General features: G+C 39.3%; 1 protein-coding gene across 1 annotated transcript in view; it reads left to right on the top strand.

The window, feature by feature from the left end:
- The window catches only part of ACAD11 (acyl-CoA dehydrogenase family member 11), a 35,471-nt gene that overhangs the window by 757 nt on the left and 16,354 nt on the right, over positions 1–18,360 (top strand). The window contains exons 2-13 of the mRNA XM_063303992.1: positions 3,942–4,041; positions 4,658–4,783; positions 6,162–6,323; positions 6,822–6,986; positions 9,418–9,565; positions 11,087–11,208; positions 12,915–13,021; positions 13,382–13,508; positions 14,199–14,276; positions 16,789–16,927; positions 17,028–17,135; positions 18,166–18,264. Coding sequence (XP_063160062.1) covers positions 3,942–4,041; positions 4,658–4,783; positions 6,162–6,323; positions 6,822–6,986; positions 9,418–9,565; positions 11,087–11,208; positions 12,915–13,021; positions 13,382–13,508; positions 14,199–14,276; positions 16,789–16,927; positions 17,028–17,135; positions 18,166–18,264 — 1,481 coding nt within the window. The remainder of the gene's footprint in view (positions 1–3,941; positions 4,042–4,657; positions 4,784–6,161; positions 6,324–6,821; positions 6,987–9,417; positions 9,566–11,086; positions 11,209–12,914; positions 13,022–13,381; positions 13,509–14,198; positions 14,277–16,788; positions 16,928–17,027; positions 17,136–18,165; positions 18,265–18,360) is intronic.

The following is an 18,360-nucleotide window of genomic DNA, read 5'->3' as shown; positions in this document are numbered from 1 at the left end:
AAATGTCCTATTGCTGAATAGTATGTTGTTTTGGAGTTCAATTAATATTTTGTGGAAAATGTTTTAGAGATAAATTTTTGCCTTCTGAAGTAATAGAGCATACAGGCTCACTGTATTTTTCTTTCATTTTTTCCCCCCAGCTGTGAGTCTGTTATCACCCTGCTATCACCCCTTAGCAAGAGAAGGACTGTGATATGGACTTTTCATCAGGAAGACATTTTAATTACTGATTGTATATGTTTTGGATGTTGATTGCTGAATTAGCACATAGGTCAAAAGCTTACTCCTTTCAGCCACAAAGCAATCTGCTCTTGTAGAGACCTGAAGACTTTTATGGATCCACTGTTTTAACCATCAGTGAATTCCATAAGCCAAAATCTACTCTTTTATGGCATTGCTGACTATCTATCTATCTATCTATCTATCTATCTATCTATCTATCTATCTATCTATCTATCTATATCATTTGTCCCTGATACTTCTCTTGCGCTTACAAATAATTCTTCTATTTGTCCCTTATTACTCTTCTATGTTAACCTAAGGACTTTGTCTGAGGTTCAGTCATATTCCTGTGTTAGAATAGTAAGAGTTTCAAGGGGTCTTGTAGGACATATAGTCTAAGCCTTGCTTGATGCAGAAAATCCAAAGCTAAAGCAGTCCCAAACGTAGTTTTCCATCCTCCCCATTGTCCATTTTTAAGAAGAATTTTATTTAGTTTCAAGCAATGATAAAAGCTACAGGAAAGCAAAAAACTACAAAGCAAAAAAAGAAAAAAACTAAAGAAGTGTAGAAACACAAGAGGAAATTTTTCAAAATTACAAAAAGAGGTGACTGCTGACTTTTAACAGCAAGGATATACAACAATTTTCCATAATCAATCCCTTACTCATATTAAACCAAAATCACATTATATCTATAAACCATTCCATTGGCACATTATAAAAATCACTAAATACAGTTGCTCCCTCCCCTTATATTAAAAGAAAAAATATATATAAACCTCCTAATCAACTTCCCCCCTCCAAGATATCATTTATTTAATTATTTCCTTCCTACTACTATCTATACATTCCTGTCTACTATAATAAGGCTCAAATTAAAAAAACATAAATTGTCTGCCATTGTACTTGATAACACAACAATAACACAACAATTTTAATAATCTTAATCGTATTAAACCCAAAACCATACATTTATTATTTTTATTATACCTTAATTATCTTAATCCAAATCGTTAAAGATAAATGAAATCAGCCAAACCCTAAAAGCAATCCAGATAAATGTTCTTAGACCCTTACCTCACTTCAAAATAAACCAGAGCATTTACATATCCCCACAATGCGCACAGAGCTTTTTTCTTTAAAAAATCAAACAGCCCAACTGCCCCCCTCAAAAACTCTGACTTCTCTTCAGGAGACCTCCCATGTATAATAACCCCTTCTTTTCCCTGGCATTCCATCAGAAGATCAATTTCACTTATGGCTTGCAACTCGATCTGTCCTTTTAATTTCTTCAGCTCGACTATCATCCAGCATTTCAACAGAAGTCCCGATCTCACTCTTAGAAGAGACATTTCTGTTGCTATTAAATTCCTCAGTTTCATACATGACATCCCCAACCAGATGACACATTTTAGACCTCATATTTTCCACAATGTCCTGAATGCCTTGCATAAAAACTTGGTAGGAATCAGAAAGAATCTGTTTAGAATCTTGTTGGAAGTCAGAGAAAGTCTGTTTAAAATCCTCCGTGTCTCAAGCAGTAGATTATGGCGTCCCCAGGAGCTTAACAAGCTTATGTATTTACATAAGTGAAAGTGAGATATGCAGACAGTTCCCCAGGGAAAGTAGAAGCAGAAAACTGCAAGTTCAAAACAGCCGATTCAACGTGTAGGAAAATGCTAGTATCTTCAAATTTAGTACAAAAATAATAACAGGGAGACAATTATTTACTCTCAATCCTCCATAATATTTGGATGGAAAACAAAGTCCAAAACTTAAAAAGAATTTTTTTAAAAAATTGATCCCTTATAATGATAAGCACCAAGAGAACCTGCTTCTCCTTGCTGTAGAAAGCCTCTCTTAGGGTACACGTACTTAAATATAAATTGGGTGATTTAGAAATGGGGTGGCTGGTCTTAGTGTCCCTTTAAGTCTATAGTGTAGCTTGGAAAATGGTGACGTGCCAGACTGGTAGCTCTTACCAGTCAAACGCGAATGCTGTTTGTGATCTTCTGGCTGCAACCAGTCGTCTGGGGGACAGATGGGGTGATTCCAGGTGTTTTCCTTTTTCCAGAAAACACTCCTGGGCTTCAGGAAAAACCTGCCTGGGCATCAAAAAAACTGCCGCATTGTCAGTTCTGCCTGCTGAGCCTGTGGGCACAGCTGTTCAGTCCACCATGTCCCCACTGGAAGTCACCCTCCCCACTGTCCATTGTCTAACTGCTTTTCCTGATGTATTAAGCGATTGCTTGTTGTATCCAATTGTATGTTTCTGCAACATTCTGCAACTTAAGTCCATTAAATTTAGTCTTATCATCTGGGATAGAGGGATAGAATGCTGTATAGTTATCTAGGTCAGAATGGCTATTAGCACATGCTGATCTTGTTTTGTTCCTGAACCACCATTTTCAAGGGTAGTTTCTCTGACTGTCTCTGACTACATAGAACAACTTGTAAGTGGAACAGCGAAAGGAAAAATGTAATGAAATCAATTGAAAAGGCATACTGGAAGCTGCTGGTTGTGTGTGGCAGTTGGTTGCTTCTCATGGGAGCAGAGTATATTTTTTTGTGCTGTTTCTTACTTAGAATTTCTGAAGCATGTGGAACAGTATTCCCCAACATGGCACAGTTAGGTTGTAGATGAAGAAATACAAGGCTTGGCATCTGTGACCCGCATGACCATCTGGAGGCTGCCAAATCGGAGGGGCCTAGTGTGGAGAAAGGAGGGAACTACACAATTTAGTCAGTCTGGACCTGATGCTTCGTATCAGGAGAGTTCTGAAATATTTCTGATGGTTTGAAGAGTGTAGAAACGACAGTGAATTTTATGGCATTGCAATGACTAACAATTATGTCATGAGATTTCATAGATCACAGTCCACTTCATCAATATGAAACCTAGTCCTAAGAAATTGATATTATATATAAACAAAGTTATTGGTGGGTGCAGGGAGAAGCATGGAGAGGAGAGAAAGGAAGCTGGTTGTGAAATGTGAAAGACATGTGTAATGCAATCAGAAACCTTGATCTCTTTTTAATCCATGAGAAATAATACCTTTGCCTTTCATCACACTGATGCATTAAACCGCTTATATGGTGTGGAAGTTTTGTTTTGAAACTAGTTTTTTCTCTGTGGAGCAAGACTGAGGAAATTCTATTCCTCCTTTTGTTACAGAATTTCCCTCACCATTGTCCATACTGGCTGGGGCTATAGGGACTTGGACTTTCCCATTTGGCAAATCATTCCAAGTGAATTAAAATGTGACTTAAGCATGCCACTAGGGAGGGGTCATAGTTCTGTTGTAGAATGCATGTTTCCATGCAGTGGTTCAAGACCACAGGTTCAATTCCTGACATCACTGGATCTCAAAAAAACTCTGGGTAAATCACTGAAAATCTGCTTTAATAATACTGGGCTTGAGGAACCCATGGTGTAACTCAGTGTTTCTTAAATTGGGGGTAATTTAGGAATATCCTGGGGGTAATGGAGCAATTTGCCTGTTTGTGAGTCGAGGATCCAGTTTGGGACTACCACTGCTGAGACGCTTCTGTAAATCGAGACTGAGGTCTTTTTTATGGAGGTAATGACATTATTGGAGACTAGGAAAATGGGTAATTGGGTTGAGTAGTTTATGAACCATTGGTATAAGTAATAGCTTCTGGTATACTCATTAGTGTTCTCTGGCTGATTTTCCATTACATCTCTCTGTGTTCATATAGTTCGGGACAATCAAACCCCACCTTTTTCTTGAAGAAAGGACTTAGAACCTACGTGCTTAGAAAGAAGCCTCATGGTACACTCCTACCTCAGGCTCACAAGGTACCACACTCTTGCAATTAAATACTATTACTTTTTGTCTTTGTCTTGGAAATGTGTTGGCAGTTCAGCATAACATATGTTATTTGGGGAAGTACTATGATTCAGTAGTGAGTAAAACTGCCATCAAACTACATTTTTCTTAAGCCCAACTGAAAGTTGTTTCTGTCCACATTCTTACCCTCCAGCATGATTTTCATTCTAAATTCTAAATCACAAATTCTAGGATCGATTTTGATTTACTTATTCACAGTCAGTAAAGCTGAGAAAGCATCTGGGGTCCCCAAAACACCCCAGCTGAGGCAAATGGTCTCTGTACTGCAGTTGGTGCTCATATTCTACTAAGTAGGAAGCCTAATAGGTGTCTTTTTTCATGATATAAAACTGCAGCTTTAAAATGGATATAAGCTCCATTGTACTTATAGAGACTTACTATGGGATACACTTATAAAGGACTGTGCTATAATTGTTTGTTGAAATCCATAAGGGTCAACTACTTCACTGAATTCTTCAGTTCTACCAGTTTGAATGCAACAAACAGACTTTCTGTGGATCGTATGATCTCCTGTTCATGTTCTTAATGTCCATATTCTTGTACATCCTACAACATTGCATTCAGGTTGACAGAGAATATCGGGTTCAGAAAGCTTTGTTTGCAGCTGGGTTCCCTGTTCCTGAACCTCTTTTATACTGCAGTGATGTTTCAGTGATTGGAACAGAATTTTATGTGATGCAACATGTTCAGGTTAGTATCCTGTTTGCAGTTACATTAGACTAGAATCCAAAGAGCCATGCACTCCTATATCATGAGTAGGAATTGAGGCCCTCTAAATCAACAGTGGGCAACTTTTGTATGGCTAGGGATATGTTTTTTCTTCACATCAGAGGATAACAACAGTGTGAGCTGTGGCTCAAAGATTTATAAGGTGGAGTAGGGTGAAACTTGTTTGACCTTGTTTGTGTGTTGGGGGGAATCTTCCTCGGCTGCTGTGTGTTTTAATTTTTGTATTTATGATGGAAATTTGTTTTTAATTTATTTTAAGATTATTTGTCACCCAGAGTCACTTGCTGAGATGAATGGCCATGCAAATTGAGTGAATGAATGAATGAATGAATGAATGAGTAAGATACATCAAACTTTACAATAAAAACGGCCTGCTGTGAAAGATTGTAGGACTCTCCAGAAGAGTATTGGTATTGGTATTTGGCTAAAATGGGAAAGGGTAATTCACATTTTAGCCCAATACTCTTATTTATACCCAATACCCAATATACCCAATACCCAATACCAGTACTCTTCTAGAGAGTCCCACAAAATGTGAAAGGGTAATTCACAAAAATCTGTCCTTACTACCAATGGGAAGTCACTGGTAGATCTCTTCCTCTGTTATACCACTGCGGTGAGAACTGCACTGACTTCCAGTTGCTTTCTGGATACAATTCAAGGTTATCACCTTTAAAGCCCTAAATGGCATGGGGCCAAGTTATTTGCAGAACTGCCTCTCCTTAAGGGTATCCACCCATCCTACCAGGTCAGATAAGGTGGGTGCGCTCTAGGTCTCTTCCCTTAAATCTTGCCATCTGGTGGGACCCTGGAAATGCACTTTTTCCATAACTGTCCTGCCCCTTTAGAACAGCCTCCCCTGAGATTTAGAGGGCCCCTACTCTATTAGCCTTCTGGAGGCCTGTGAATACCTGGCTCCTCACCCAAGCATTGGGCTAGGATGGAAATGAGCCCAGCAAATGTAGAGTTGGTGGGATATGGTGGCACTGTGGTTGGGATATGTGATGCTCTGGTGAGTCACTTGAAGTCGGGCGGCATATAAATTTAGTAAATTTTATTATTATTATTATTATTATAGTTATATTTATGCTGTTTTTATTGAACATCATTGTGAGCCGCCTAGGATTAGATAGGCAGCCATATAAGTCAGGTGACAGACAGACAGACAGACAGATAGATGATAGATCTCAGTCCCTTCTGAGTGGAATGAAACCTTCTGCTTATGTATCAGCAAGTTTGAATTTAACCCTAGTACTTCAGATAAATAGACAAATAAAGATGGTGTTTCAAAACTGTACTTTCTTCCCTCATTTCCCCACCATTTCAATTATGTCTTCAGGGTCGCATCTTCCGAGACGTCACATTACCTGAAGTAAGCCCAGCAGAAAGATCTGCTTTGTACATAGCAATTATAGAAACTCTGGCACAGCTACATTCCTTCAGTGTTTGTTCACTGGGCCTCCAGGACTATGGACGAGGAGCAGGTTACTGTAAGAGGCAGGTAAATATTTGGGGGGAAAAAACCCTTTCTGTCTAATCTTAGATTTTCTTAATGGAAAATAAGTAATTGGGAAGTACAGACGTTCTTGCCATTTGCAGAGTGTGTAACTTTTCTTGATACTTTAAACTTCGTAGCTCTTAAACAAAGAGTTCAGCGTTTGGGGGGATATTGGATGATGCTCAATGTCTGGAACCAGCTACTGTCTGCTCACAACAATCACAGTAGCACGGAAGTTAGGAAGAACGACCCAGAAATTGAAATGCTAAGGAAGTGATTATTAGTTTCTGTTTGTATATAGGCTCTACTGGGGAACAGAAAGTAGTTCTAGCAGACATTAAGACAAAAATGGCAGCACACCAATAACAGCAATTCAAATAGTTTGAAATTGTTCAAAAGACAGTGCAGTGAATGTGATACTCTAAGGGTTTTCCTCAAAAGTCGAGGGCTCTTTCACCTGGTGCCAACTTCCTACTAATGTTGATTGTGGTTTGCTTTTAGGTATCAACTTGGATGAAGCAGTATCAAGCAGCTGCTCATATCCAAATTCCAGCTATGAATGAGTTAGCCGAATGGTTAATGAGCAATTTGCCTGATGATGATAATGAAGCTGCTTTGATCCATGGTGACTTTAGAATAGATAACATCATCTTTCATCCAAGAGAGGTATCTTGAAACAGAACATCAATGAAACATCAATGATTCATATAGCATTTTCAAAGTAGCTTCTTCTGTTTCTTTGTGTGTCAGCCCTTTATTGTTGTAGAGTATAATAATGGAATATTGAAAGTCTGTCTCTACTACATTTTATACTAAAGAAAATCAGGGTGGGATTCTTCTGAGTTTCTTTCTCTTCCTTCCTTCTTTCCTAAAATGGAGTAATCTTTCCTGAACCTCCTCCTCTTCCTTTAATGGTTTGTTCATCCATTCTCCATTCCCAGGGCCAGATTTGTGTTCCATCACATCAGGCCTGCTGGGAATATGGTTAATATAGAATATAGTTAAGTGACCTTGGGAGTGTTTGGAGTGAAAATTAAATCCATCTTGCATAAATAACAAATTATGCAAGCCTGCAGAATAAATTATGAAGAGTATATGTTTTGTCATAACTTAATATCTGAACTAAGATATGCTTAAAATTTTTATTGTATGAAACTAAAGTGCTACACATGCACACACGCATACACACAGACCTGAAAACAGCAATCCCCCATCTATCATTAACTCCTTCAGTGGAGTATCGGCGTATCATATGGGTACAATCCATGTTCTACTCAATAGTACATCTGGATTTTGCGCTATTTATTCTAGTGGATCTGTTTTAAAACAAATGCCCATAGTACTTCTAGAGTAATGTGTAGTCCTAATACATTCTGAAATCTGCTGGCTGAAACGTGAGGCCAGAGACAAAGTGAGATATGTATTTACCACAGGCTTAACATCTATTTTGATCCTGAACCTTAAAAAGGGCTAAAAAGTTTTAGCCTCATCCCCCCACCTCCACCAGTAAACACCACAATGTTACTACATTATACTCTGCAGCTGTTAGAAGCTGAAGAATTTGTAAAAAAATGAAGTGCAGACTCAATAAAAAATAACAAATCCAATAATTTGACTCTAGCAGTAGATCATAACATTTCCTGACTGTGGTATGTGCGGCTAGGTAGTCACTGCCAAATTAGCTGCTAATTTGCCCATCTGTAAAACAGGATTAGAGTCCATTATCCTTCTTGCATGCTTTGGTTGAATAGCGGCATGAAATGTTCCTAATAGAAATTAGAAAAGCTTGGACTATCTTTCCTGTAAGCTTTTTTTCTCTAATTTGAAATACTTTTTGAGGTGGGTTGGATAGCTGGCTGATATCTCGTTCATGTGTTGCTAACAAGCATGTCACTTCTACATCATGACATAGCCACATAGTCCAAATGTGCTTGACCTTATCATGCCATGTTTATAATTGCTGTAACCTTTTGTTCTACATACACATGGGGAAAATAAGATCTGTTTTCTAGTCAAACCTTGTAGCAAATAGAGTACGGTATTTGAGTAGTACGATTAAAACGCTGGATTACATTTTCTTTTAATTAGAAGGTAAGTACTCCAGGGGCTGAGATGTCTATTTAGTTGCTTCCTGTGGCTAGAAATGCGTTGTTGGGAAACATGGCAGGGGTGTCTTTGTTGCCATTGCCAGGTGTGAATTCACAGATTTGCTGATATAAGATTTGCTTAGAGAAATGGCAAGAATACACAATATAGTATCATCCTTACCCCTCCTACAACAGTTATGAACAGTGGTATACCACAGAGGAGCAATCTGGAGGAGGGGAGCCTCGGCACTTTTCCCCCCAGCTGATCCTAATCCAGTGACATTATACAGTACTATATATTATTGTGCTTTGACTCTGTAAATGCATTTGTAGTTAAGCCTTGGTCTTCCACAAAACTGGATCCAGTGGCCCAAGAGGACAATGGTTGAGCTACCTTGTATATATCAGCACTTTGTTTCCCCTCTGCTCCTGCCCTTTCTACTCTGCCTTCCAAAATCAGCGGTCACTTCAAACGTACAGAAATGCATGAACTCCTCTTATCAGACTTAGCTACTAAAGAATTCAGCGATTGAAGATTTGTGTGTGTGTGCCGCATTTTAATTGATTCCTTACCCTGGACACCATTTGGTATAGGGCTGGCCCTGAGAGAGTGTAGTTGGTCATCTTTCTCTCAGCAGTATCGGGGTGGGGTGGGGGAGGCTGGCATAAAAATCTGCAAGATGGCAAGTGTGGCATTGCCATCCAAGCCCCACCTCTTTTGTACATGTATCACTGTCTCAGTTTGCTTGGTGGAAGAAGTCTGGGTTCTGAAATTCAGAAGAAACGCAAAGGTAACCATTTCCGTTTTGTTTTGCCAGTTAGCAGAAATCACAGAGGAACAAATGGGTTGCGTGCATCAGTAGCAGCACACTCAAAAGTCTTAGTTTATAGTTTATAGTTCCATGTGAGTGAAATCCATATATGCACTGCAGTCGCCAAGCAGGGCAATCATATTAAATTTTTCCTCAATTTTAACTTCTTCAAGTGTTTATTTCTATCTTTGTTTCCAGGCCCGTGTTGTGGCAGTGCTGGACTGGGAACTTTCAACTTTAGGCCATCCTCTGGCAGACTTGGCTTATACTCTTGCTTTTTACTTTTGGCCCAGAACCTTCATACCTATAAAAATGGTTAATTTGCAGAATGTAAATAGCATTGCAGGTATGTGCTTGTTTTTCTACTCAGCTGTTTTCATATTTCTTTTTAAATAGCTTTGTGAAAAACCACAACGATGGGTTATTCTCGCTACAACGGGCCGAGTGTTGTGCATCTCAGATACATTTCATCTGCTCCAGGCTCTCCAAATGTAGGGGCAGGGCTTGGCTCCACCTGAGTTCTTCCTGAAGGACTAGGCCTGCAGCTTCCGTAATAGCTAAGAGCATGTCTGGAGAGCACCAGATTGGGGAAACTGACTTAAAGGTAAAGGTAAAGGTTTCCCTTGACGTAAAGTCCAGTCGAATCCGACTCTAGGGGGCGGTGCTCATCTCCGTTTCTAAGCCTTGGAGCCAGCGTTGTCATAGACACTTCCGGGTCATGTGGCCAGCATGACGACTCAGAACGCCGTTACCTTCCCGCCGAAGCGGTACCTATTGATCTACTCACATTTGCATGTTTTCGAACTGCTAGGTGAGCAGGAGCTGGGATTAACAACGGGAGCTCACCCCGCCGCGCGGTTTCGAACCGCCGACCTTCCGATCGACAGCTCAGCGGTTTAACCCGCAGCGCCACCGCGTCCCTTCAGTATGTTTTTTAGACTTCCCAGTCTTGGTTGCTGCTCTAGAACTTCATGGTGATCTCCCATCCAAGTACTAGCCATGCCTGACTTATTATTTTAGAAAAGGTATCAGTCTTTTTTTTAAAGGGTATTGAATGTGGAAGATAGGGTTTTCATCACACTCATGATTCAAAAGAGCATATGAAACAAAAAGCATCATAAAATGGAAATGCGGTTGGGCGAAGCCTGCAATCCAGAAGGCAAGGATACAAGGAATTCAGCTCCACTGAACTCAGTAATTTTACATATATCTGTTAGATAGCACAGTAAATCATATTTTTAAAATGTCTATTATGTAATGGCTTAGTTTAATCAGGAAGGATCAGCTCAGTTTTATTATATTCCAATAAAATGGGAGTGCAAGAATGTTCATACATGGGTGTTGGTGCAAGGGGAATTCTTTATTTGTTTCTCCCCACTGCAGTTGTATGCATTGTGCCAAATAGTTTCACTGACCACAACCTCTTTAGAATGGGAAATTTCCCTTAAGGAAACATTCTTCTACAAGCATTTCATTAAGTATAACCTGTGACCTGGTAGTACCTAGCTGAGCTGAGCTGATTTAGAAAGCTAAGTGGGGTCAGGCATGGCTAGTACTTGGATGGGAGATCACCATGAAGTTCTAGAGCAGCAACCAAGACTGGGAAGTCTAAAAAACATACTGAAGAAGACCCTGGCAAACCATTTCTGTATCAGACCAAGAAAATGTTTATGTGTCATGAAAATACCAAATGCTGACCTCTGCTCATAGGTAATTCTATAATTTTGTTATCTAATGCTGATAGTATGACCTGAAAAAAGAGATATCAATATGTGTGTTTATTTACTACATCTGTGATCTATGTGATGTAATCTGTATATGATACAGCAAAGCTAAATGTTGACATAAATGCATTTGCTTTTTCTAGGAATTCCTTCTCTTGAAGAACTGATCATGATTTATTCTCGCTTCAGAGCTATCAACACTTCTCCACCCAACCTTAATTTTTTTCTTGCTCTTTCATATTTTAAGCTGGCTTCAATAAGCCAGGTAACATATACATATCTACCCCTTATCTTTTAATGTGAAATGGAGTGATTACTAAGCCCAGTCTGAAATAATATTAATGCATTTTTTTCTAAGTGCTTTTACTCGTAACAACATCAGCAATAGCATTCCAGATTTCACATTTTACTTGAAGCAGAGAAGTTGTTTGAGTAATATTAAATATTATGCCACTGGTGAGTCCCTACAAGTGATGTGATTACTGTGCTTCAAACAGACCTTTGGAACCAATGTGATGTAATGATGAAGGTGTCAAAACAGGACTCATGAGACTGTGGTTCAGTTCCTTACCTGACTGTGTTGCTCAGAGGATGTCCCTGGGATGCTTGTCATCTCTCAGTCCAAACTAATTAACAGATTATTGTTGGAAGAATTAAACGAAAGGAGGCATCTATTTGTTCTGCTTTAAGTTTCAGAGGATAGGCATAATAAATAATAATAAGCATAATAACTGAATAAATAATAAAACATATTTGGATTATATGAGAGGAGGAAGAAAGGATTATCTTTTTTCAAACCACAGTTACTATATGGCCTTTACTACAGGTAGTTCTCACTTAACAACCATTTGTTTAGCGACGTTCAGACTTACGATGGTGCTGAAAAATACGACTTGTGGCTGGTCCTTGCATTTACGACCATCACAGTGTCCCACAGTCACATGGCCACCATTTTTTACCTTTCCAGCCAGCTTCAGGCAAGCAAAATCAATGGGGAACAGCATGATTCACTTAACAACCACACAGTTCACTTAACAACCATGTGATTCACTTAACAGCCACCACAAAAGAGGTTGTAAAATTGGATTTGCTTAATGACCGCATGACTTAGTGGCTGAAATTCTGGTCCCAATTGTGGTCATTAAGCAAGAACTACCTGCATTTCTAAGTAATAATCCTACTGCATTCCTCGTGCATCTAGAAACAGCTAATTGTAGAGGGCCTTTTAATGTGGCCCAGTGCAGTGCTCTTCCATCAGCTGTTAGAGGGAAGAGGCAGGAATATTCCTCCTTCCAGAATCCTTGCAAGAATGGACAGGTTGAAACCATCAAGCCGATCCTTCTCTTCTGCTCAGTTAACAGAGGCATTGTAGGACTCTTACACTTTAATTACCTGCAGGGCCCAAACCCAATTCTACATCCACTTCTTTCTGGCAGTATTTCCTTAATAACTCACAGTGTTGCTATGTTCTGTGTACTAATGTGGGTAAAATTCAGCAGGAATTGACTAATAGCTAGTGTAAATCAGGCCAGGTACATCCTTTATCTATGCAGCAGTTCTGTCTTCTGTTATATAGCTTTACACTTTTTAATGTCATGGCCTATTGCTTCTAGCTTTATGGATAGCATAGATTATTATTTATTACTTTCCTTATAGCATATAGTGATTACTGTCAAAGAATTACTACTTTAAATTTAATTAATATTATGTAGCATAGTTTTTATGCTCTGTGTAATTATTTTGTAATTCTGTAGCTACTGAGCTACTGTCTACATCGTTTATAGGCTATTGTTAAGTTCCTTCTGATAATCTTGCTGCTCACTTGGTGTGTTATATGTTTTTTACCTTATACTGGTCAAAGATTGAAATAAGTAGAGATCTTGAATAATAATTAAATATTCCTCTGCAATATACAGTTTCGGTGTTGAGCGATCTGTTAAATTCCACACCTTGAAATGACTTATTCTTTAGGGTATATATGCCAGATATCTCCTGGGTAATTCCTCTGCAGAAAACAGCTTGGAGTTTGGCAATGTAGTGAAACCTCTGGCCGAAGTTGGATTACAGATAGCAAAAAAGTAAGAATTGACTGTTGAAAGAGTTTTAAAGATGTAACTTGCACCTCTTGTGTCTCAAATAGGCCCCACTAAGTCCTTTACCTCTTCTTTATTGCTATCCAGTGCTGTACTGCCTATCTCTATAGTAAATTCACAAGAGCAGTGCTTATCTGTGGTAGGGCTAACAGATTTGAGCTGCAGAAATAAAGCTTGCCATTAAATGGCAGCAGATGCAATCGTTTTCTGCGTCCCTTTGCTGCCACCTTGTGTCTGGATTTTGCAGCCCAGATCAGGCAGTCCGATCTGAGGTGTAAGTTTGCCCTTTCCTTAACATACTTGTAGGACACTTTTATTAACATGTCATGTGTTGTTTTCTTCCAGAACAACTTTCAGCACTGACACGCCTCCTTGCAATTCTGGAGAATTGTTCCATCAGTCCCCAGAGGGGAAGAACATCCTCCAGAGAGTGAAGGATTTCATGAAAAATCATATTCTTCCAGCGGAAAAGGTAAGTTGTACCATGAAGTTATACTAAAGCAGGAGCAAATCAACCTCTTATCATGCTGTTATGAACCGTTTGGTGGCTTAGTATTGCTAGATGATTCAGATGAAAGCTACGTGGAAGGTGGAAAGACCCCAGTTTCGATATGATGCCTCGGTTCACAATTGTGGTTCTCTGTTATCCTTAGCTATATACTGCTGTTCTAGCAATCTGGCCTCTTTTTATCCTTGATGATTTCACCCTAGTTAAGATAAAGTGTCCTGGAGCAGTTGTTAAGGAGAGCTTTCAAGCTGTGCCGTCCTTCTTATCCCTGGCTTGAGCCACGTGCAAACCTCCTGATGTCAGTGGCCCTCCTATATTAACTGCAGTACTGTAGCCTGTATCAGAGAACTGAAAGCTTCTGCCATTTAATTTCCTACAGTGCCAAGAATGGCCAGGTGGTCTATTTTGCAGAGATCAGTCCTCTACTGAAGGCGGTGACAGAGACCAGATCTCTGTTTGTCTTCTGTCTTCGTAGCCATACAAGTCCAGCTTACAGATAAGGAAACACAAGAGCCCTAACTCTAGTCGGAGACCATAACTTGTTTTAAGTCTATGGCATCCAAAGTCTGGCAGGAGATTAATCAAGTTACTTCCAATTACAGCCTTCAGATGGGGTAGCATGACCGTGCTCATTATTTTATGTATACTCTCTAGGAGATGGTTCAGTATTATGCCAGAAAGAAAAATTCACCAGATATATGGAGAAAACCTGATGTGATTGAGAGACTCAAGGTACTCATTTTTCTGTCTTTAGTATACTGTAACAGAAAGATCTTATATGATGCATTTCTGTACCTCTGCAAATAACACTTAAAGCATACTTTATAGTTTTTATTCCAGTTGCACCTTACAGAGTGAATATAATTTATGAGTCTAATCCACAAGAGAGCCAGTTTGGTAGAGTGGTTAAAGCACCAGGCTAGAAACTGGGAGACCGTAAGTTCTAGTCCCATCTTAGGCACAAAGCCAGCTGAGTGACCTTGGGCCAGTCACTCCCTCTCAACCCTAGGAAGAAGGCAATGGCCAACCACTTCTGAAAGCTTGCTAAGAATACTGCAGGGACTTGTCCAGGTAGTCGCCAGGAGTCAGCACTGACTCAAAGGCACACATACAATCCACAAGTCAGATAAAATGATAAATCTGTTTTGAAATACTTTAATTCCAAATATTTCAACTGTAAACAAACTAAAATGAAGTTTTCACTTGGTTGTACTATTTTATGTTTGAGGTATATTTGAAACTAAAGTATTGACATGAGAAGAAAGCATCCTGATCCAGTTTATATGTCACATTAAGCCATAATAGAGTTTGATTTTGGCTTAATTTGCTATATGAAGCCAGTTACTAACTCAGTAAGACATTGTAGCTTGTAATATATGGTTTATATCTTAGTATATTGTGTTAATGTTGTGAAGGACTTCCTAATATATACTGTATACATTTAGAATGAGATTGTATGGGGCCAGGTTCTTGTTCTATGGGATTAGTGATATTACCCTTAAATACCTACACAGAAACATCCCAGAAATTATGTGAACATCCAAGCTTATTGTGCTTTTATTAAATTATAGCTCATCTGAAAATGACCTAAGATGGCTAACAGTATAGAACCACGAGGCCATAGTATAATGTGCAGTAGGAATTATTCCAAAATATTATTCTTGCAGGGAAATGCAACAGCTTAACTTTTTTCCAGGAAAGTTTAGAATGCATATGCATTGAAAATCCAATAAACCCATGAAAGAGTAGAGACTGATACAAAGCTATCTGGATGTGAATAATATGCATTTGATTTGATTTATATATCATCTTTTCAGTTATAATTAGCAAATGACAATAATTTACAGTGTAAAATGTACAAGTAGAAATTAAGATTTGGAAGCAAATAAATTTAAAACTGAGTCAGTAAAAACAAACGTAAGGAATCAGATTCAGCAAACAGATTATTTTAAAAGTCGAAAAGCTTGGCTGAATGGCAGTACCTGTGTTTGCTAGGATTGGACAAATCTTTGTTATACTTCCTATGTTTTTTACTATTCTGAAACATATTTTGGTCTGCCCCATTTTTTACCATTTGTATTTATTTATGCTAAAAAGTCTGCATGAAAGTATATATTTGTTTTTGACTCATTTCTCCTAGTATATGCATTCTTAAGTATACTGTTTTTGTAAATCAGAGAATTGCATTGCAAAATCTGGAAAAGTGTGAAAGCATCACGGGTTTGTATTCATGAACTTGTATTCATCCTTTGCAAATTAGGGAAGTGCATATGAATACTGGAGCCAAGTGAGTTTCTTCCCTATTTGCCTACCCAGAAAAATACGTTGCAGTACTATAATTCCAGCTGGTACCAGGGACCACAGGGTACTAGTCACGCACTGGCAAGAGAACAGGATGAGTCTATGGCACTAACGTCATTGTTTTCACTGCTCCATCAGTGACAGCCTGTGGCCCTAGGTCAGCATATGTCGCTAAGGGCCTTTCCTCATTTGTATCAAAACATGGATGAACTTGTCCCAGCAACTGCTATGGCCATATGGTGTTGCCTTCATCTCATCTCTAGCCCATTCCTGAGCAGTCCTTTAGCTGTTCCAGGTGTAAAATACTCTGCTTAAATAAATGACAGGTCACGGCAGCTTTACTGTGGAATCAAACTGATGTGCTTCATTGTTGATTCTGTTGGTTATGCTACCAGGTGACAGTAGGGGGTGGGATTGGCCCAGCATCTATTAGTCACTTTAAGCCAGTTCATCATGCCCTTCTCTCTTTGGGTAGTGTCCTCTGGAGCTCTTCTGTTTTGAGCAACAGTTCTTTCAAACCAGGCCCTTTCTAGAGCCTACTGTATATAGCAGCTGTCCAGTGGTGGGAATGGGGAGGGTTTTGCAATCAAATGGAACAGAGAGAGAGAGAGCACGCGTGCGCACAAGCTTCTGGAAGAGCACTAAACCAGTGATCAAAACCAGCCTTAAAACAGTTGGTAGATGTACCCTTACTACATTGACAACCCCTCGCATTCCCACCCACACTTTTCAGTTGTTACTCTGGCTGTTGTTGAACCATCATTTAGCAGCTTCCAAAAGAATGTCAATCCTATGGGGAAGGTTGGGTAGTGCACCAGGAATCTTGCAGCAGAACTTTTTGTATGGTAGTGTTTGTGGTGTAATTTAACTTCTACGTTCCTGTTTCAGTTAAAATGTTAGACTGATGAGTAATTTGGTGCATCTGTCTTTCTCTTTTCACCAGGAAAGGGCCAAAGCAGAAGGCCTCTGGAACCTTTTCCTGCCAGCTGTTAGTGGTATTGGTCAATTGGACTATGCATTAATAGCAGAAGAGACTGGGAAGTGCTTCTTTGCTCCTGAAGTATTTAACTGTCATGCCCCAGGTGGGGAACCATCTTACTGCTTTGTCAGAATTTTTATCACCCTTATGTTGTATGCTGGATGGAATAGGAACTGCTGTTCCAACCTTTTTCTGTCTTCCAGACACAGGAAATATGGAAGTTCTGCACTTGTATGGGACAGAAGAACAGAAGAAACAATGGCTGGAGCCTCTTCTGGAAGGAAAAATTAGTTCTTGCTTCTGCATGACAGGTTATTGTTTCATATTTTAGACATGAAAATGTGCATAAGTAGCAGAGAGAAAATCTCATTTTAAAAATTTTGGGTTGAATCCAGCATGCTAGAAATTCTTCAGTTGCACTAAAATTAATGCAAAGGAATTTAACCATTGCTAATTTGCTCTATCAATGTCAGCAAGGCTACAGCATGATTAATTTACTCTGAATCCAGCACTGTATTTTGATAGATAACAAGTTTCAACAATAAAACAGAATTAGCTTCCAACTCTAAAGTATACTGTCAGCTCATCTCTACCACATGTCAGTCTTTTAGGGGATAGGAGAGCTACAATTTTTGCATTTTACCCCCCCCCCATCTTTTACATCCAGAGAGCTTTCCAGGTGCAATTCAAAGTCTGGTCACTACTTACAAAGTACTATATAGCTTGGGACCTGGGTATCTTAGGGACCACCTTTTCCCAACAGTTCCCGCCCATCCTACTCAGATGACATGGGAAACATGGTAAGAGTCCCCACCTACCAGCTGGTATGGCAGGAGGAAGCGTGATGGCAGGCATTCTCTGTCATAGCTCCCCTCCTGAGGAATAGCTTGGCCTTGAAGGCAAGGTCCCCACCCTCATGGCCTTCCAGAAGCAGCTGAAAGGTTGGCTTTTCTGGAAGGGCTTTGGGGATTAATTGCAATCAGCAGTACCATATTCCAGCTAATGAATTTTAGCTCATTAATCTTAATGGTTAATTTAATTGTCAGTTGGATCGGAATTGTTATTTTAAGTCATTATTATGCTGATTGGTATTGATTTTATAAATAAGCTCTGTAACTACCTGGAGTCCAATAAGGTTTCAGGTGGTAGACAAATCTCACAATTCACTCACTCAGAGAGTGTAATGAGAGGAGAAACAAAAAAAAACCCCTCCCTTCTCTCATAGTTCATCTCTGATGTCACGTCTGTCAATCCTTCTTGTATGTGTAGAACAATAAAATCTGTAAGATCTTTTGTTTTTGCTACGGCTTCAGTTGTGGAAAATTCTGATGTTTGATCTAGAACCTGATGTTGCATCAAGTGATGCCACCAATATAGAGTGTAGCATTCAGAGAGATGGAGGCAGCTATATAATCAATGGCAAGAAGTGGTGGAGCAGTGGTGAGTAAAAATATTTCCTATACCAGATTAATCAGTTTCTGTATTAACACATCCTTTTCTTCAAGTGGACTGGAAATACAGGTTTCTCTTCTTTTG

The sequence above is a fragment of the Candoia aspera genome, chromosome 4 (genome assembly GCF_035149785.1).
Source record: "Candoia aspera isolate rCanAsp1 chromosome 4, rCanAsp1.hap2, whole genome shotgun sequence".
NCBI classification, from domain to species: Eukaryota; Metazoa; Chordata; class Lepidosauria; order Squamata; family Boidae; genus Candoia; species Candoia aspera.
Note: the sequence above shows the minus strand (reverse complement) of the source record. Positions and strands in the feature narration are given on the sequence as shown.